Raw genomic sequence first — 22,360 nt, forward strand, 5'->3', positions numbered from 1 at the left:
GTTAGATGCCTTTTTATGTTTGAATGGGTCATAAGTGAGTTGCTTAACAAACAAAACAAAAACAAAACTTTGTAATGCTCAGGTACAAGGAGCAGACTGTGTGATGTATTCTTAAAAGGGAGGACAGCATATGTCAAAGGGAAAGTATAGATGGCTTTATTAAAAAGACAAGGTTGTTTGAATACATAAGGAGGATTTGTCTTATCATAACCTAACCTCTCAGTACCTCACTCACAGTTCAATGTTACTGTAGCTGTGGTGCATACAAGCTGGCATGCAATGGCCTTTTGACAACAATGAGTTCCCCTGAAACCAGTTCAGACCTGCCTTTTAATTCAGCCAGCGCCAATCCAATCTCATGTCAGTATAATACAACAGTGACACCCTTGTCTGCTGTGTCTTCTGGTCTAAAAATTAGTTAAAGCACAACCCATGTCCAAAAAAAACAACCTTTAAAAGACCTTCAGAAATCACGGAAGACTATAGCTCAAGACCACTTAAACAATAAAGTCCGTCTTTTTTAAAGCAAATTATAAATAAATGAGGAATGCTTCAAGACTTTTGCGAGTGCTGTGTGTTTATAAATGCATTTATCAGTGATTATTATTAACAGGTAGTTAATAATATGCTTAATAACAGAAATGGATTGCTGTATCAAACCATTAAAAAGTGGCCATACTGAATGCTTTCAAAAGCGCACTTCTACTTTGGATTCACAGTGATTAAAATCTTATTATGTATGTATGCATGTATATGGGGACAAGCCAGTGCACTGTATATTAAAGAGCACCAGAAAGGAGGGTCCCATTCCGCACTGGTCGGAGATTAACAATGATTGCCTCTGGTGCTGTTGGCCAACAAGGAGCCTGTGGAAACTACGGTACTGTTGGCCGAAGACAAAGGAAGAGGAGAGGGGGAGGCGACAAGAGAGAAGGGAAGTTAGAAGTGAAGAGCTGAGAGTAGGTGTAAGCTATAGCTGGTAAACAGAGAGTACTAGCTGATATGATGGCAAAGACAAAGGTAGTTATACTGATACTTCTTGTAGAAATGCCATGCAGGAGGAAAAGTGGAAGAGCACAGATAAATGGATGTAGTGAGGGAGGACATGCAGAGGATTGGTGTGACAGAGGAGGCTAAGAATAGGAGGAGATGGAGCCAGATGATCCACTATGGCAACCACTAAAGCAAGCAGCCAAGAAAAAAAATATAAGGAAAAATAAAAGTAGCTTATGGAGTCTGAGTTGTACTTTATGTTTTCATTTGTAATTGTAGACATGTAGGTCATCTCTATCCACTAGGGGGTACTGCAGTACCTTCAGCGCCACCACTTTCCAGCAAAAGGACTCAACACTGGCCAATTACACAATCTTATACCTGCGGATTTCTTCTCACGTTGAGATCCGGGAATCATTTCTCACTAATATCTTTCATTTTAATCATTCAAGTTTAGCGTTAATCACTAAAATGCCTGGTAGTGCTTAGGTTTGCTGTACACCATGATTTTAATTATTTGCTCTGTAATTAATATTTCTGTATACAAAAATCACCATTATTGTCATTATCATGATTATATTGTCACTTGGGTATAACAAGTGCATGATTATGGGACACGGCATGAGCTGAAAGGTTTTACTCAAACAGTAGCTCCAAAGTAGAGCGTAAATCCCCTTAGTTTAGAGTTTCTGGACGATATTTTGCAGAGGTATGACAGGCCTGCAGTGTGCTCAACACATCCGACACGCCCAAATGGCTTTCCATCTGCTACAGCTGGATCTATTCTTAAAGGGGAGGGCAGCATATGGCAAAGTGTGAGTCCAGTCGGCCTTATAGGAAAGATAAGGTTGTTTTATTTATATATATATATATATATATTTATTTATATATATATATATATATATATATATATATAAAAAAAAATCCTACATATATATATATATATATATATATATATATATATATGTAGGATTCATTCTAGCTTAACCTGTCAGTAGCTCACGGTTAATTTTCTCTGTAACGGTGGTGCATAGCGGCTGCGAAGCAACGGCCTTTGTACAGCAGAGAGTTCCCCTTAAAGCAGTCAAGACCTGCCCTTTAATTCAGCCAGCTCGTCTGCCATGTACACACTGTCGGCATAATACAACAGCGGGACCCTCGGCTACTACATCCCCCAGTCTCCTTCTCTGTCCGCCCTGGCTTCTAGGAGTTACTCGCCCCTGCCATGCACCGGGTCACCTCGCTACTGTTTACCTTGCTGTTCGTTCTCCTGCCGGGCCGGAGCTGGGGCTATTTCCCCGAGGAGCGCTGGAGCCCCGAGTCTCCGATCCTCGCTCCCCGGGTCGTTATCGCGCTGGTCTGTCGCAACTCGGCGCACTCTCTGCCGCTGTTCCTCGGAACCATCGAGCGCCTGAACTACCCGAAGGACCGCATTGCGCTGTGGTGAGTGTCATCAGTGTGTCGTGTCAACATATTAAAGGAACTAGCTGACTAAAGTACAACAAAATGGGATTCACTGTAAGATCTCAGTGGCGCACGAGAGACACGTCGAGCCCGGGTTTAAATTATAGAGGAAAACTCTGCGTGCGTTTGCGCGTGCGCTTGTGAGATTCGATCAGATGGGGGCGCTGTGTTCTAAAGCTGTGGGAACACATATGCAGCGTGGGCTTTATCTTTGTAAATGACACCAGTGATGAAATGAGTGCAACTGGGAGCAGCGTGGCTTCCCCTACTGTGTGGACCTGAGCTGGCAGAGCAGGGAGGGCGAACTCCGCCTGCAGAGTCAAGCCCAGGAAAAGTTCCATTCAGTCACGGAGCTTCTCTTACATAGTCCCGCTCTTTCTCCCCTATCCCTCCCCTTTCTTTCCCCTCCCTCTTCCCCTTCCTCATCGTCGTCTCCCAAAGTCGTCTGGAAACAAAACTAGTATTTAAAACAATTTTGAATACATCTTTTACAATGCGACCAGACACAATAGACTGTGAATGTGAGCCCGTGTATTAAAACGCCTCCGCAGGACTTATCTTCTTTTACCTTAAGGCTGTTTTTTTTCTGTTGCTACCCAGCCCCCCTCCTTCTAGATTTTTCCTGTCTCCAGCTCTGCTAACTTCCTGTGATCCCCTGCTAGTATATCTGTTCTTGAAAATTGAGAGATTCTTTTAAATTTTTCATCAGCATTCACACCTGACAGGTTAGATTATATCCTAGTTGGCAATCCAGTGGTCTAATGAAGGAAAATGAGGGGCTAAACGCCTCTAGCAGAGTTGCGTTTAATGTGACAGCAGGAAGGGGAATTAAAACTAAACATCAGTCACTCCTGTGAAATGGCTGTTTGATCAGAGGATGCCGTGCTTCATTTAAATGCTGAATTGAAACTTTTTCCATCAGACCCAGAACGAGGGATTCAAGTGTCCGTGTGCCTCTTCAAACAAACCAACCTGGATGTTGAGCTTCTTTCCTTGTGTCTGAGCCAGATATTTGTGCCTGATTTTAACCATGCCCATGTGGCAGCCAGTTTTCAGCGGGCTCTCTTTGATATACAACATAGCTCATCTCTCCGTGGAAGAGCTGATATAAAAAGTTTTGAAATGCAGTGTGAAAGATATATTCTGAGCTGCTGGCTTGCCACCTGTCGATGTCTGCAGTTATCAACGTGACAGGTTAAGATGAAATACTTGGCAAACGGCCACACACACACACACACAACCACACACACACACACACACTGGTGAGTGTGTGTGCTCTGCAGGGACATGCAGTGGGGATGTTATCATCAAGCCATAAATCATCTTCCTCCTCCTGCCTTTTTTCCCCTAGCTCTCTCATATCCGTTAGGCATGGCTGCAATCGCACATATTTATTTTTCACAAACCCTTTTTAATTCACTACCTCTGGCCATTCAGAACTTCACAGCTGTCAGAAATTTGTGTCCAACAGAGAGAAAAGAAGTAGACACATGCAGAGAGAGAGAGCGTGGGAGAAGAAGATAGATTGGTTAGCTGGTCACATGTAGGTGCTGAGATGACACTGCTGTGTTAAAAACGCCACAGACAGATGGGAAGGCTAACATCAGCAGCACGTTGACTGACGCTCATTACATGACAGGGTTGGAGTTAAATCCATTTCTGCCGTGTTACACATTCTTTCCTTCTTTCACGCTCCGTCTGTGTTTCTGTCTTTGTCTCTGCCCCTCCCTGACACACTTAGATTTGTTATGATAGCACAGAGAGCAGCTGAATGCCACCCTCCCCTTCTGTGGCTCTATTGTCTGCCTTTCTTTCCCCGTCCACACCTGATACTAGTGATGTGACGCTTTGAACCTCAAATGACAGCAAGGCCATAAAAAGGATTATGAGAGCATTCAAGAAGTTCAGCAACTGAGCGTATGAAAATCAAAAGCTGATTTACATTTGCTTGTTATCTTCTTCAAGGTCACATCCTTTTGTAGCCCTGCACTGCTTCCAGCAGCGCTGGGAGTCTCATTTTGAGCACTAGTAGGAGTGTAGCTGTTAATTCACTGTGGAGCTTGAACTTGGATATAGAGAAAATGTCAACTTTGATGTCAAAGATTTTATCAGTCAGCATCATCGCTGGTGATGAGAGTTCTGTCTCTTGCTAAGACCCAAAAGTGTTCAGCAGAGGATCCTGCTGTTTCCAATCCCCCAAAATGTCCATTAGACGAGCAGCACAGCCAGGAGCATGTTTGTTTTCTTTAGGGTTAGTTTTTTTTGCACTGTGAATTTGTCCTCCAGGTTCAGACTATCAATGTCCTAAAATGTCTTAGGTTGCCATTAAACTGCACTCTTTAAATATCAACATATTCATTGCCAAGTTTTTCTTTGAACATTTCACTCATGTTCAGCTTAGTCTTTGTGTCATTTTCATTTTGTTTATTGAGCCACTTAACACTGACCCATTAATAAAACAGACACCCAACTCAAGTGTTGAACCAGCGTCGTGTCTAAACATAACAGACAATTTAGCAACTATTTCATTTAAATTTAGACATTTTGTTACTAGTAGCCTGTCACAAAAAACACGTCATTTCTTTAGTTGAATGTATGAAAAATAACATTTTTTTTTATCAAGAAGGTCAAAACAGTGTCTTAAAGACATAACCTTAACAAATGTGAACAAATCCAGGAAAGACCTAACACAGGACCTGAGACACATCTGAAAATTAGTGGCAACAGGTGTTATTAACTGATGAATCCAAACTTGAAAAATTTAGTCAACAGACAGGTACAACAGTCCCTTTCAACATGTAAATTAATCAGAATGGTTTTTTGTATGTAATTTGTATAGTATTTTTTTTCTCTCTCTTATTTCTTTTCTAAATGTACTTGTATATTGTTCACATGTTGAAATAAATTACCAACCAACCAACCAACAGTGACTGTCTACATCCATTTGTAAAACACGATTTAGTGCAGCATTTCACCCAGTGCTAGCGGACAGTTTCATTTTCAGTCTGACAGTGATCTTAAAAACACTGCCAGTGCAGTAAAAGCTTACTTAGATAAAAAAACACACACAATAAAAAACTTTGAGTCATGGATTGGCCTCCCCAGAGTCCAAACCTCAAAGTTATTAATGCGGTGTGGGATCACTTTGATAGAGAATGGAATAAAAGGCAACACGTTCGGGGCATTCAAAGAAGATCAGAGTGTCCTTTAAGAAGCCTGAAGAAATATTTCTAAAGCCTACTTACAGAAATCACAAGGCAGTCACATAAAGGCAGTCAGGTACAGGACAGAATAAGCAGTAAGGGACCATTCTAATTATGCTAAAGACATGCAATCCAACCTTTTAACTTCGACTGTAACTGAAATCTGCATTGGTGAATGCATGTCAGGGATGAGAATGTGTAAGTATCCCCGTGTCATCAGCTGAAAGAATGCCAGGCTGCAGCACATGAAAAATGACCTTGCTTTCAAATCAAATCAAATCAAATCACTTTTTATTGTCACATCACATGTGCAGGCACACTGGCACAGCACATGCGAGTGAAATTCTTGTGTGCGAGCCCCACAAGCAACAGAGATGTGCAAACACAACAACACAAACGAGCAAAATACAAGAATGGCCAACCTGAAACTAATAAATATATGTACAATATATAATAGTGTATGCATTTCTGGATGTGTATACTAAATATTTTCCTACGTGTGTGTGTGTGTGTGTGTGTGTGTGTGTGTGTGTGTGTGTGTGTGTATACACATTTTTACAAATTAAATAGTAAAAAAATAAAATAAAATAATAATAATAATAATAATAATAAAATATATAAAATATACAGAGTTGAATATGTGCAAAACAAGTGGCATTTATATACAGTGTGGAGTGCATAATGTTGAAGTTCCAGTAGTGAAGCTGAGGTGTCTATGACGTGTTCAGCAGTCTGATGGCCTGATGGAAAAAGCTGTCTCTCAGTCTGCTGGTACGGGACCGGATGCTGCAGAACCTCCTTCCTGATGGAAGCAGTCTGAACAGTTTATGGCTGGGGTGACTGGAGTCCTTGATGATCCTCCCCGCTTTCCTCAGGCACCGCTTCCTGTAGATGTCTTGGAGGGAGGGAAGCTCACCTCCAATTATCCGTTCAGAGCACCGCACTACTCGCTGGAGAGCTTTGCAGTTGTAGGCGGTGCTGTTGCCATACCAGGTGGTGATGCATCCAGTGAGGATGCTCTCAATGGCACAGTGATAGAAGGTCCTGAGGATGCGGGGGCTCATGCCGAATCTTTTCAGTCTCCTGAGAAAGAAGAGGCGCTGCTGCGCCTTCTTCACTGTTTTGTTTGTGTGTACTGACCACGTAAGATCCTCAGCCAGGTGTACGCCAAGGAACCGGAAGCTGCTCACTCTCTCCACAGCAGCGCCGTTGATGGTGATGGGGGTGTGTACTTCTCTGCACCTCCGGAAGTCCACTATCAACTCCTTTGTCTTTGCGACGTTGAGGGTGAGATGGTTGTCTTGACACCAGTGGGTCAGGGCGCTGACCTCCTCCCTGTAAGCCGTCTCATCACCGTTGGTGATAAGACCCACCACTGTAGTGTCGTCCGCAAACTTCACAATGATGTTGGAGCTGTTAGTGGCTGTGCAGTCGTAGGTGTAGAGTGAGTACAGGAGAGGGCTCAGTACACACCCCTGTGGAGCACCAGTGTTCAGTGTGATGGGGGATGAGGTGATGCTGCCCAGTCTGACCACCTGGCGTCTGTCAGACAGGAAGCTAAGGATCCAGCTGCAGAGGGAGCTGCTCAGTCCTAGATCCTGCAGTTTCCTGTCCAGCTTCGAGGGAACGATGGTATTGAATGCTGAGCTGTAATCTACAAACAGCATCCTCACATACGTGTCTCTCTTCTCCAGGTGTGACAGGGCAGTGTGTAGTGTCAGGGCTATGGCATCATCAGTGGACCTGTTGTGGCGGTATGCAAACTGTAGAGGGTCCAGTGAGTCGGGTAGTGCAGAGCAGATGAAGTCCCTGACCAGCTTCTCGAAGCATTTGCTTACGATGGGGGTCAGGGCTACAGGTCGCCAGTCGTTCAATGAGGAGATGGTGGAGGATTTGGGTACAGGGACGATGGTGGCCATTTTGAAGCAGGCTGGGACTACAGATAGAGAGAGGGAAAGGTTGAAGATGTGCGTGAACACTCCAGCCAGCTGAGCCGCGCATGACCTGAGGACGCGGCCGGGAATCCCGTCCGGACCAGTAGCTTTGCGTGCGTTCACCTTCCTGAAGCACTTCCGCACATCCTCCTCAGACACAGTGTGCTTTATATTAACATGTATTACTAATATTTATTATATACATTACTTATACATTAATTTTAGGTTCCAGCCTCTGAAGGTTTGTGACCATGGATAAAAAACCTTCAGAGGCTTATGCAATGACTTTGAGCTCACCACCCAAATATTCTCATACATCTTAGCTCTGTGGGCTGTTTCAGCATTTTTCAGCTTGTTTCGTTTCCTTCAGAGTTCTAGTTGCTTTGTTTCGCAAGACAAAGTTTGTGATTAACCAGTACACAGCACAGACAGTACGAAACACGTGGCCATTGTATCAGCCCACTGGTTGTTGACTCTGTATTTTGAAGTCTCAGTGTTGGTGTTTCAGCCACTTACATGTTGTTATTGTTATCTTGAAACTGTCATATGTGAATAAAAAGGTTGAATCCCAATTTATCAGCTAAAGCTAGTTAGCAAGATGCATTAATAAACTGTAGGTGCAAAACACAGAAACAGGTATCAGCTAATTTAATGATGCTAAATCTTTCCTCACCAGGACTAGAACACCTAGTCCTTTATCTCTAGAATGAATGCTGAACTCGATCCAACTCTGTTGAATGTTTAACAAGGTTTAGTTTGCTAACACCATAATAGCATTATAAGGTTTGTTGGGGCTTTACCTTACAATAAAAAATTATTGTTGCCATATAAATAGATGGTGGATAATTAAATCTAAAATGACTTGAATTTTAAGGCTGAAATATTTTCTACAGTTGATTGATATTTGAAATTTTCACCTAGTTATTAAATGGCTTTATTCCAGTCAAGACATGTTGATCTACTGATGCTCATTTCTGTATGATTTTGGAATATTAAAATGTTGAGTTTGTGCACCGGCAAGTGTTGCAAACTATTTGAACTTTATTACTTAATGCACAAAACATTTCCCACTTGATTTTTGGAAACAACTCACAATCCTGATTGGAAAACAACCGATAATCAATCTATAATCCTCTCTACCACCTCCATACTTCAGTGTATAAAACTGAACAGGATCATTCTTCTTCCAAAAGCAGAAGCTTTGTGTAACTATTTATGCAGAGACATTAGCTGACTGCAGTAAATGAGAAAGAACAGAAGAGAAAACAACAGGGCTCCTGCTGAGAAAATGCTGTTTGAGTGGCAGAATAATAAATGCTGGCGAATATTAATAAATAAAAGTACATCATGTACAGGGATTACTGTGGTTGTTTGAAATGTAGTCAGTGACCCAATAAAACAGAATTTTATAGCGACACCGACCAAAAATAGTTTTCCTAGGATTCACAGCCTTGTCTTATTAATGCTAGGACTGGGACCAATGCTATTCCAGCATGTCTCTAATATACTGTATATTGTAATAATAAATTTCACACATAATGATACATGTTCATCTCCCTTTAAGCCAAATTAAGTCTTAATACTTGTTGGTACCAGCAGAATTGTTCTTTACTCAGAGTTCGCTCTCTCCTGTCATCACTCCCACAGGGTGGCGACAGACCACAACATAGATAACACTACAGCCATCCTAAGAGAGTGGCTCATCAAGGTCCAGAGTTATTACCACTATGTGGAGTGGAGACCCGAAGATGAACCCAGGTACGTGCGTGCCCATGTGTGACAATGGGTCTCTGTGCGTGTTTGTGTGTGCGTGGTGTGCACATTACTTAATGCGTCTGTCTTTGCATGCCTCAGTGCCTTTGAAGATGAGGTGGGGCCCAAGCACTGGAATAATCTCCGTTATGAACATGTAATGAAGCTCCGTCAGGCAGCGCTGGACACTGCCCGTGAGATATGGGCAGACTATCTTCTGGTATGCTATCATCCACTCTGCAGCTCTACAACTATGTGCTCTCAGCTCGGTGAATAAGGCGATATCTGTGGAAATTACAATACGCTGATTCATGACACTCCACTCTCTTAACAGCCACTCATCCACATTATCTACAAATGCTTATATCTCTTCAGAGAACTGAGGTAAAAAATTCAAAATATGCAAATTTCAGGCTGACATTTTTACTAATGCTGTTGTGTCAAGTGTTAAATTCTTTATAGTTTTAAAACCCTAGTTCAGGGAAGAACAGTGCTTTTGCACTTGTAAACAACTACAGCTCCGTGTAGCTGGTAACTAAAGGCTGAATGGCACACTGCCAGAAATGAGCTTGTTTTGTTTTGTTTTTTTGCTGTTTTGTTAGAGCTGTTTCGATTCGACAATGCAAAAGGACACAAGAAGTTAGGTTTTCAGTGTATTATACAATTTTATTGTTTTAAACCATTATTATTTAGAACTCTTGCGTGCTAATACCTGTGTACAAGTAAACTTGTGGCCAGTTAGCCAGTACTTTGAGATAGGACTGTTTTACATCATTCCTTCATATATTAGGCAAACAGGTAGATATGCATTGATTTTTATTAATATTTGCGATGTAAGTAAGAAATAACAATTTAAAAGATTTTCCACTAATTCCTACCATGTAGTTTTACATACAGTCATGTGAAAAAGAGAGTTTTCATAGGACTCTGTGCAAAGTTGCATAAACCACAAGAGTTTTGGAACAATAAGTGGAGATGTTTGACCATAATGCATAGGTTGTCTAAAACCAAACACAGCATTAGCACAAACACCTCATACCAACTGCCAAGCACGGTGGTGGTGGGATGATTATTACGGCTTTTTTTGCACTGAGTTGAATGCTATGGTAAAAAGGGTAAATGGCCTGTATTTGTATAGCGCTTTACTAGTCCCTAAGGACTACCAGTAGGCAACGGGTGAAGTGTCTTGCCCAAGGACACAACGACGAGACTGTCCAAGCCGGGGCTCGAACCGGCAACCTTCCGATTACAAGGCAAACTCCCAACTCTTGAGCCACGATCACTATGCTAGAGGCTGTCTGACAGCTAAAGCTTGACCCAAATTGCATCTTGTTACATGACAGTAATGCAAAGCGCAGCAGCAAATCTATTACAAAACGAAAAGTGGTTGAAAAAGCCCAGACCTCAACCTAATTGAAATGCTGTGGCACGACCTTAAGCGAGGCGTGAATAAACAAATGTCCTTGAACCTGAAGCAACGTTGTAAAGAAGAGTGGGCCAGAATTTCTTTAAACAGAAAAACAATTACTCCAAGGCTGCTAAAGATGGTTCTGCAAGCTGTTGAATGAATCATGGGATGTACTGCATAGAGTCCTGAGAAAACTTTCTTTTTAAACTAACTACATTTATGCTACATTTCTAGCACAAGTTCCTGTGACTTATTGGGACAAACACTGGCCAAGGCCAAGGCACATATGGTTGGCAAATTATAGGAAAACGCTGAATGCTCTGTGGGGGTCTGGTGGTTCTGTTAAGCTGTGGTGTATATTCCTGCTTGCATGGATTGGGTCCAGCTGTCACAATAGAGGAAAGTGAAAATGGTAATCGGTACAAAGTTGCACAGTAATCACCTTTATCTTGTTAATAAACACTTGGTCTCTCTCATAGCAAAAATACCCCCATTCACAAAGCACAAGGAGCCGTTGAATAGCTTGATGAGTATGAAAATGATGTGAACCATATGCACACAGTAATTAGAAGATTTTAGACCCATATGTTCAACAGCACTCTTTGCTACCATCATCCGAAGACCAAACGAGGGAATATCCTTCAGAGGAATTACACTTTGTCCCTTCAGTAGAATTTTAGAGACTTGGAAAATCAATGCCTAATGTAAGTGTACTGAAGGTGCGTGTGCAAAAAGCCAATATCAGAGGATACATTTTATGCTGAAGACATACACACACACATAGTTGTCTGGGAGCACTTGTTGGAGCGCATCTGTTGTCGTTGTTGAGATGTAATGAGGCAAAGACTTTGGCACTGAACAAAAAACAGAAAACAACAAAAAATGTTCCCTGAAAATCAATTCAGAACAGAAACTCAGTAAAAATGAGCCTACAGCAAATACTAGTGCAGTCTGTTTGTAAGGGTTTTATAAAAATTACGTGCTTCGAGGTGAAAAGGTCTAAGAAGGAGCGGCCTATGCTTGCAGTGTCTAATGATCAAGCCATGTTGCCGTGGCTCAGTCAATTATTGTGAAGCAATGGCTGACATTTTGGGTGCTTACATGTGTACCTTTGTGTGCGATAGTCAATACTGTGCCCTTCTCGTCTGTCCGCAGGTGGCCGACTGTGACAATCTGCTCACCAATCAGGATGTGTTGTGGAAGCTGATGAGGGAAAACAAGACCATTGTAGCTCCCATGTTGGAGTCCAGAGCTGCATACTCCAGCTTCTGGTGCGGCATGACCTCACAGGTACTGCAGATTTCTTTTGAGCTGCTATCCATTTACACCCCATTTAAATTTTGGCTATGTGGTATCTCACATCCTATGCATTCTGTTAGCAGTTTGGATGTGTGAATAACGTATTAATTTGTGACAACCAGATGGCAAAGAACAGTCTAAAATGCAATAAGCACAATAGCACAATAAGAGTATTTAGAAAATGCTATTATCCACCGACTCGAAATGATAAACCGCAAGATGGTGCATCTCTTGGATGTTTTTTTTTTCCTTTTTCTGTGCATCGTTAAATTTATAACACTTAATTAAGTTTCTGCTAGCTTCAGGTTTTAATCACAGCGACACAAAGAAAAGAGACTGCAAAGATTATTCATCATCGGTTGTCTTCAGATCTTTAAAGCCTTAAATTGATGCAAAATTAAGATCTTAACTTTTTGAGAAATTGCTGCTACGTCTCTAAATCCATTTTTCAAATGTCTTCAGATGATGGATAAGATTTATGTGTCATTTTCTTATGCTTGGGAGGATGGAGAACCTAAGCCAGGGGGTCAGTTGCTTGAAAGGAAATAGTGTTTTATACTTTTCTTCTAATTTTCCGCTTAGTTTTTGTCCAACAAATTCTTTGCTTTTTAAAAAATGAATGCTGTACTTCCAGAATGTGTTTTTTAAGCCTTTTTGTAAATGCAAGAGCTTAAATTTAATCAAAGTGGCCTTAAAAAGCTATTAGATTTAGCGTCCTTCAATCGGAATATTCCTTGTTATCAAGGTTAGTCTCTTTATAACGTGTCTTAAAAACCTCTTTTTATATCCTGGATGAATAATGAAATCCACTATTTAGTTTGTTGGCTACTGATAGTCTGTAAAATTTTAATATTTCTGCTGTGGAAAAGAAAAACACATTTCCTGCCGTCCTCCAAACACTGAAAAATAATCTAGGAGAACATTTACAGAGTGTTTTTTTTCTTGTGCTTCAGGAAATTATATTTGTACAATACCTAACTTTAGAAACACTGTAAATTAACCAATTTGAAGGTGTGGTAGAGTCTTTATTATTACCAGCGTAGTGAATGGAGTGTGTTTGATGTGTAGGTGCTATATACTCTTTGTTAGGTACACCTGCAGCAGCTCGCTGGATAAAAATGCTTGTTGATGTCAAAGCTCAGAGGAGGATGGTCAGACTGCTTTAAGCTGATAGGAACGGACTCAAATAACAACCCGTTACAAAGAAACCAAAGTTTGCAGAAGAACATATTTGAACATACATCATGTTGAACTTTGAAGCTGTTGAAAGTGATGCTGCTGTCAGATAAGAACAGGAAACCGAGGCTACAATTTGCGCTGCGTCACCAAAAGTGGACAGTAGGTGACTGGAAAAGTGTTGGTCTGATGAGTCTTGATTCCTGCTGCAACGCTTGGATTGTGGGGTCAGAATTGGAAAAATACAACGTTAAAGCGTGGATCCATCTTGCCTTGTGTCGACTCTTCCGGGTGGTAACACTTTGGACCCATTTCCATGTTCATCCCTTTTTACCAGGGGTCTCAAACTCCAGTCCTCGAGGGCCGGTTTCCTGAAACTTTTCCATGTGTCCCTGTTGCAACACACCTGAATACAATTTATAGGTCATTAGTAAGACTATAGAACTTGATTGCATGCTGAGGTGGTATTTCAGCCATGAGTGAATGAACATCGTGCAATAAAATTACTTTTAGAAGTACATTTTTTCAAACACTTACATTTACTGAAATTTAAGGGTTAAGGGTTGCCACTTCAGCATGCAATCAAGTTCTATACTCTTGCTAATGACCTTCTAATTTTATTCAAGCGTGTTGCAACAGGGACAGTTTGAGGACACCGGCCCTCGAGGATTGGAGTTTGAGACCCCTGCTTTATATCCACAGTGGTCCATGAGCTCCAAATGAGCTCCACAGTCATCAGATCTCAATCATCTTTGGGAACAAGAGATTTTTACCAATGTGTGATGCTATTGTGTCAACATAGATCTGAGTCTTAGAGGAATGTTTCCCGCTCTGTGTTGAATTTATGCCATGGACAATTAAGGTGGCTGTGGAGGCAAAAGGGGGCCCAATCCTGCCCTAGCAAGGTGTACCTAACAAAGTGGCTGTCGACTGTATATGCCGTGGAATTCCTTTGGAAATTAAAAGTTTTGCTTTGTCTGGTGAAGTAATATTACCATATATAATATTTAACATAACATGCTGGTACACAGACAGCATAAACAGTCATTTTTTTAATTTGTTCTTTCGCCACTTGCTACCACTTGCTTCACCAGACGCCACTGCTGTCTCTGTTTATTCAAATGAGTAAATATATACCTCTATTTATTTATTTATTTATTTATTACCCAAAGTAAATTGTTCTGAATTGAATTGAAACATGTTTCCCTGAGTATGCAGACACTGCTGCCATGATTTTGACAGCATATCTGATTCATCACACAAGCTGTCAGTGATCTATTCCTGTCTTGGCAGGACGCCTTTCAGAACTCATCTTTGTTTCTTTTCAGATCAGAATAGACATGAGGACGCTGACTGTCCTCTAGACAAAATAAACCATCTTCAGCCAACAGTCTGATTCCTCTAAAGAACATTTCCTTCAGTACAGTTAATAGGCCTGTTGCCAGAAGGCAATCAGTCAATGTCTTTTCCATGTCAGCGCAACCCAGAATTTCAAGATTTGCTCTTAGAAAATGTATTTTGTCATAAATTAAAAAAATATGTCGATATTTCAACCTCCTACGAAGTGCTACAGGCATTCAGAAACTTCAAATCCCAGTCCTTCAGTTCAGGTTCTTGCTCACCTTATAAATTGGACACAGCTGAGAGCTGTTTGTAACTATAGCACACAGTGTTTCTGCACTTCCTGCAGGGTTACTACAGGCGCACACCAGCTTATATGCCCATCCGCAGGCAGGAGCGTCGTGGCTGTTTTCCTGTACCAATGGTCCACTCTACCTACTTGATGGACCTTAGAAAAGAGGCCTCCCGTCAGCTGGCCTTTTATCCACCACACCCAGAATACAGTTGGGCCCTGGATGATGTCATTGTCTTTGCCTATTCAGCGCGCATGGCAGGTGAGTTAAAGGCAATAGAGCTGGAGTTTTTATGTGGTAGGTCCATTAAAGTTCTCAAAAAAGAAAGTGTAAGCTTGTTTTTCATCTCTTGCCTACAGATGTGCAGATGTATATATGCAACAAGGAGACTTATGGGCATTTCCCGGTGCCAATGCGTTCTCATGCTACCTTGCAGGATGAGGCAGAGAGCTTTTTGCATACTCACCTTGAAGTCATGGGTGAGTCAAAAGATCAAAGCGCTCAGAAATGCAGAAGTGATTTGTTTGTGTTTACTCGTTGGGTGCAAGTTTTCTTGTGATTAAGGCAAATAAAGTTGTTTATGTCTCAGAAGTCTTTAAGCTAGTTATATTCAAACAGATTGAGCTGTTGGTACTCAAGACATCTTTCACTTGCCTCGTCTGGTCTGTAGCATTGAGTTGCATTTAAAATTTTTTCCATCAAAACCAAATCCTCACGCCAGCCAACTGTCGTCTTTTGCTGTTCCCTCAGTAACAAAATAAATGCACTGAGTTAGAGCGGTGTGACCTTCTACCAAAGCAGTGCCATATGCTGTATAACTCATGACAAATGAGCATGGTAGGCATGATGATATGGTCATCTCAGACACGCAGCTCAGAGTACAGTACCATCTGTTTGTGAGGGGTAGCCAAACAGGAAAGTTTAAAGGGAAGGATGGCTGTAAGGGAGAAGAGCTAAGAGGCATGTTTCAGAAAGAGAATGAAAGCACAGTATACGCTAGATATGAATTATTCTTAACTCATGAAAAGCTACTCCAGTGTGATCTCAGAGTAAAAATATAGAGTTGAGAATGAATAAAATATGTAAGTATCACTTTTTAGAAAAAGAAAGACAAACCACACAACAAATACTAATACAAGATAATAATAACCTGATTATAACACGGTTTTAATACTTACCAGTATCTTGCAAAATACTACATCAAAGGAAATCAAAGGAAAACATAAACTGTAGGTTTTTTCCAGCGTTCATAGGGGAATCCCTCACAACTATCTTGTGGACCCCTGCTGTTCCCTAAACCACATTATGGGAACTCCTGTTCTAACACATTACTCATTCTCTTTTTTCCCTCCCCTCCTTTTTTCTTTGACAGTAAAAAATCCACCATTGGAGCCCTCCAGCTTCCTGTCTCTTCCTCCCAAGCAGCCTAACAAGATAGGCTTTGATGAGGTATACATGCACACACTCATTCACTCTCTCACACACATAAATACGTGCACAGTAATCTAGACGTGTGTGTTTTGCATCTGCGTGCACCCAGGTGTTTATGATAAATCTGGTGCGGAGAGCTGACCGTCGTGAGCGAATGCTGAGAACTCTGTACGAGCAGGAGATCAGCTGTAAGGTTGTTGCTGCTGTGGATGGCAAGTACGTTTCTCATTTTCTTCCTCCCCCACCGATTGTGTCTTCCTGATTTGTGCCTCTGCAACATGCAGTGTAAATTGATGTAGTGAGCCCGGGCTGAGACAAACAACCAGGTGAAAAGCAGCTGGTCGCTTGCTCTTATTTCTAGATTCCCTGAGCCACATACTTTTTGCTTATTTATGTCTCTAACCTTCGCGTGGGCTGTCCAAAAGTTAGGCTGTTATTCAGTTATTCGTAATTGATTTGTTTCTGCAGTCAGTCCTGATACCTGTATGGCTTACGAATATATTTGTGTTGTACATGTTTATTCACTGTTTCATTTGAGTATCGATTCCATATTAAATCTCAATGTCCATCTCTTTCTCTCAGAGCTCTGAACAAGTCTGATATAGAGTCTATGGGGCTTAAGATGCTGCCAGGATACAAAGACCCTTATCACGGTCGACCTCTAACCAAGGGTGAACTGGGTTGTTTCTTGTCTCATTACAACATCTGGAAGGAGGTGAGACTCTTGAGCTGGCCTAAGGCAATTATGTCTACCTGCACATCTTAGATAAGGTTTATTGTTAAAAACACAATAATTGAGATTGCGTGAGGAAAGGTGGCTTGAGCGGCAAATAAACTTGTCTTCTATATGTTTCAATGAGAGCGCTGCTTTTTTTGGACAAATTTGTACATCTTATTTGTACATTTGTACATCTTATTATTATTATTTTCATGATGAAAATATAAAAAGTGCAAGGAAAGAGAGAGGAATTACAAGCGAGGGTTAGGGTTAGGGGCAAAAACCCGGCATGCATCTACTCAAGGGCGTTGCAGTGCATGTAATCTCTATGAACTGCTATCTGCATGTGATTATGTAGGATGTATAAGCAAAGAAAAGGAGACTGGTAGCTTTCTCCAATTACAGTTCTCTTGTTGTCCAGCCTCTGTTTACCAATCATGTTTGAATAGACTTTGATTGCATGCATTTAAACAGTCCACATGAAGAGCAATTAAGGGACTGTATTCACCAAAATGCAGTTGCAAAACCAGTGACTTATTGCATTTTCATGAGCCTTTTTCATTGTATCTGTATTTGCAAACAATAACCGGGAAGTCAAAAAGCAGATATCCACTATCTGGATATCCTGGCTACACTGGAGGCCATCAAAAATAGTTAGGTTACAATTTGGGAACCAATGTCGTGTGTGCCCAGTCTACATGGTCAACTGGTAGTTTTCATAAAGAATCTTTATAAAAGACTTCATAGTTTAGCTGCACTGTTTGTCAGGAAAAAGCTCAGTCAGTATAGTAATTAAACCAGCTGTATTCAGCCTCTCCTGTTATTTTGGGAGAATGAACAAACACACAGGCTTTTATGTGTAATTATAGAAAATTAGCCATTTGTAATCATTTTGTACGAAGGACCCATAAAGGTCAAAAAGGATTTAACAAACGTTACACTAAATCCACCTAAGTACATGATGGATTTTATGCACAGGCTCACCAATATATTGGCAGCACTGTAATGCTCCATATCCATATGTCTTCGTTCAGATAGTAGACCGAGGTCTCCAGACTTCTCTGGTCATCGAGGACGACCTCCGCTTTGAAGTATTCTTCAAACGTCGCCTTCAGGCACTGCTGCAGGAAGTGACATCACACAAGCTGGACTGGGATCTCATGTGAGTGATGCTTCAGTGAACTGAGGAAATACACAGTGTAGTAAACAGAGAGGATTATCATCTCCATCATCCTCTTACAGTGAAATCCAACCATCTGTCACACGATATCTCAGACGCCACCAGTCAGATGCTGAGAACACTTGTGGGAATAATGCAGTGCAGCATCCCACTCCTGAGCACCATCCTACGGCATTTTCATTGAAACTATCCGAAATAAGAGCTGTTCGGGAGACTCATCTAGACATGACCTTCAAATATTGCAGCAAAGTCTGCTTGAGCTGAGCTGCAACTATATTTAGTATTTCTAAAAGCCCGATTGTATATTTTTATATTCGTATTTTTTTTCTTATGAATTCAACAGCTGAGGAGGAATTGATTGAATTTTCTTGCTGCTGGGTTCTTTGTCATAGTGGCAGCAGAGACGCATTGATATCTCATTAAGAGTTTCCGCTATGCGAGTGTGAAAAAATGTTGTTAAAACACAAACATTTATTCCAATCACATTATTAAGTGGAAATTATCAATCGAACTCCAATATTGCTATGTGGAGTTATTTTTAAGCTATAATTGCACAAACGTTGTAATTGATGCATTTGCTACTGTCTGGCAAGAGAAAGGGATGTGGGTCCCATTCTGCCTACTTACTTGTGTCCATTTGCAATTTCACCATGGATATCCAGTATCAGCTAACCAGTGCACATCTTCACTAGGTTTGGGCGACTGGACGAATATATCGACTATCGACGATAGGCTGAGCCCATCGGTGATCGTTTTTATAAGGGCGATTTATTTATTTATTTGCCCATAAGTAAGTTTGCTAATAATGATGGAGCTAATAGAAGCAGTCAACAGAAAAAAATAATAATAGCGCTGTTTTAACAGCATCCTCTTTCATCTGCGAGCAAATGCACCCTCCTCAGAATACGCCCAAATGCTTGTTGATGGAGCTGCAGAAGCTGGTGATAGCCTAGGATGGTGGACACGTACATGCTCATGCAAGTTAGTCGTGTTTGAGTACTTTGCTCGCACTATACGTCTGCACAAGCGGCACACCGCTTTGGTTAGATCCTTAGGTTTACCTCTTTCATCCCAAATGGGCAACTTTATATTTTATTTTAGTGTTGTCAGCATTAACGCACCGTCATCACAACTATCGCGATTAAGAATGAACCCATCTGGAGTCAAAATCCCTGAAATGTCTCTGTCAACGCATTTCGGGCAGTTTGTCCAAAGTCTGTTCATTCTGCGCTCTAGATGGGTTGAGCACATTAAAAATTTTGATCGTGATGACCGGGTTAACGCTGTCATCCCTTATTTTTTGGGCAAATTAGTTCGTCCATGTTTGGACTTCTTCTGTGTGGTAAACACGTGCATGACTACATTTCTCCGCCCATCAAAAAGTCTGCACATGCGCACATGTATCGCCCATCGCTGATTATTGGACTGACAATTGTCAGTTGGAAAATTTTTACATATTGCCCAACCCTAATCTTCACTGTTGATGAGAGTTTCCCAGCAAGTGTCCAAGCCCCAAGAAGGCGCATCAGGGCAGGAGTAGTTCTCAAGGTTTTGCGTTGTGTACTTTTCCTCCACAGTTAGACCATCACTGCAGAATTTTACATTAATGTTCTGAAGCATCACAGAGGGAAGTGTGCCTGCTCACAGTGGGTTTTAAAACAAATTGAAACAATATTCATCTGTGTGCTGATTCTTAGTTGCTAATTAAAATATAAGTTCACTTAGTTAATTCAAGAGGATAAAACTAAAAGGGTCATATTCAAATCTGATGCCTACCATCTCTTCCATCTGGATTCAGCATAGTTGTTAAGACAGTAGAGTAGATTTACTGTTATTAGCTGTCATTTCAAATCTGTGATCTGTGCCTCTTATATGTGAACAACTCTTGCAGTTATATTGGGCGGAAACGAATGCAGGTGGACCATCCAGAGAAGTCGTTACCAAACATCCACAATCTGGTGGAGGCCGACTATTCCTACTGGACTCTTGGCTACATGTTGTCGTTACAAGGAGCCAAGAAGCTCCTCGGTGCAGATCCTCTAAGGAAGATGCTGCCTGTTGACGAGTTCCTTCCTGTCATGTACAACAAACATCCAGTGTAAGTATAACCCATCTGCTTTCCACGTGTTCTCTTTGTTCCTGTTATCTGCCTCCTCTTTGTGATTCCTCTTCTGTGGCGCTCTTGTAAATCTAATCACATCCCCGCTTGTCTCGCTCATCAGATCAGAGTACATGGACCACTTTGAGCGTCGGGACCTGCGTGCATTTTCTGCTGAGCCGCTTCTGGTGTATCCGACCCATTACACAGGAGACCCGGGCTACATCAGTGACACGGAAACATCAGTAGTCTGGGACAACGAGTCAGTCAGGACCGACTGGGACCGAGCCAAGTCCAGGAAAACTCAGGAGCAAGAAGAGCTGAGTTTCGAAGCCCAAAACTCTGACGTATTGCAATCTGAACTGGAGAACTGGAGCGCACGGGACGAGCTGTGATGAAGGAGGGAAGATTTGAGGAGGAGTTAGAGAGAAAGAACTCTGGCATTCATTCAGAGATAAGACTGAGGGAAATAGAGCAAAGCTGTGATAGTGGGAGGAAATAGAAAATATGGAGGGAATCTAACAAAGTGGTGGAATAAAGGAGTCATAGTGGAACAGATGGACAATGGGCTGATGAGGAACAAATTATTTTTCTCTCTTCACTATTGAATCTTTCTCTTGAGAGAGGAGGTTAGATGTAGAGTTAACTCTTGAACAGTCAGCTGTCAGCTTTTGTTTTATTTATTACATCCCATAGACGTCCCTTGTCCACCGCTGGTCTCTTAATAGTTTTTAACATGAGAATTTCACATGCAGTTTTGCATGTCTCCAAAAGACACTCCAGTAATGTTTCAACTGTCCAGAGCAATTTCACCAATACTTTCCCTAAATCACACGTTAAAGCTGCAGTATGTTCTGAGTTAAAATGTGACCTCCTAAAGAATAACAAGGTTATATTACGTTTCTTCTTCTACTGTCTAAAATTCTCTCTCTGGAGAAAACAATCACCAAAACATTTCCCAACATGGTTCCCAGCATGTTTGGCCACTTATTAGGGCTGCACGATTAATCGTTAGAAAATCGCGATCTCAATCCATACTTATGTGCGATCTCATTTCCAAATGACAACGATTAAAAAACAAAAAAACAAAACAAAACACGACGACAATTGTACCGCATTTTGATCCGGGACGTAATCTGCATGAAAACAAGCGCTCACTCTTCCTGCTCAACAAATGACAAGGGAGGAGCCTTATACCACGTGATACAGAAGCTGTGCCGTGTGATGCTAAAATTAGCAGGGAAAAAACAACGGAGAGCACGTCAGGGATGACGAAAAAGTGACAGGAGAAAATCCGTCCCGGTCAACCACCCAAACATCAATAACGGGAACCTTATACAGCGCTTCCCTATACACGTCGAACTCCCGCACTACCTGCTCTATACATGCAGTGTCGAGCAACGACGGAGACAGAATTTCAAGCAGTACAACATTTTGCGGCAACCACAAAACGTGAGACATTTGTTGTTTTTATGTTTATTTATTGGCTTTATGTTCAGTCTCAACTGTTACGAAGTTGATGTGCAGTTAATAAGTGCAATAAATATTTATATTGGAAAAGAGAATCGTGAGAGAATCGTGATCTCAATTCTAAGCAAAAAAATCGTGATTCTCATTTTATGCAAAATCGTGCAGCCCTACCACTTATCCCTCTTCACTGGATGGATCCGTTCCACCAAGACACTTTTGGTCATTCATTAGTTTCAGTTTAACAGCTTTAACAGTTTAGAAGGACTAAAATAAACCAGCAAATCTAAAAAATAAGAAAAACCATATTAACATATTGATAAATATCGATGATATCGATATATATAAATTTCCTGTAAATTCATGTCGTGAAACTTCATATTTCTATTGTGATCACATCCAGGTTGGGAACATAGACTGTACAGGGAAGATGGTGTGGGCCACTGTGACATCAGAAGAGCATTTTGAATGCTTGGATTTTTTACGGTTTTCATCCTTTATTGTCTGAATTACAATAATTACATAATGAAAATCATAAGAAATCAAACTGATTGAAACCAGTGAGAAGTAGAAGAACGAGTAGCTCTCTGCTGGCCATTGGGT

General features: G+C 41.3%; 1 protein-coding gene across 1 annotated transcript; it reads left to right on the top strand.

The window, feature by feature from the left end:
- Positions 1-2,156: 2,156 nt before the first annotated feature.
- colgalt1b (collagen beta(1-O)galactosyltransferase 1b) lies at positions 2,157-21,015 on the top strand. The gene is made up of 12 exons (XM_085356195.1): positions 2,157-2,436; positions 9,242-9,352; positions 9,449-9,566; positions 11,910-12,044; positions 14,920-15,124; positions 15,223-15,342; positions 16,236-16,312; positions 16,404-16,510; positions 16,877-17,009; positions 18,047-18,174; positions 20,084-20,290; positions 20,415-21,015. Exons 1-12 carry the CDS (start codon positions 2,219-2,221, stop codon positions 20,683-20,685), a joined length of 1,830 nt encoding a protein of 609 aa, XP_085212321.1. The 5' UTR covers positions 2,157-2,218; the 3' UTR covers positions 20,686-21,015.
- Positions 21,016-22,360: the final 1,345 nt, after the last annotated feature.

Source organism: Diplotaxodon limnothrissa, linkage group LG6 (genome assembly GCF_057381915.1).
Source record: "Diplotaxodon limnothrissa isolate DT_005_m linkage group LG6, D_limnothrissa_male_GT1.1, whole genome shotgun sequence".
Taxonomy (NCBI): domain Eukaryota; kingdom Metazoa; phylum Chordata; class Actinopteri; order Cichliformes; family Cichlidae; genus Diplotaxodon; species Diplotaxodon limnothrissa.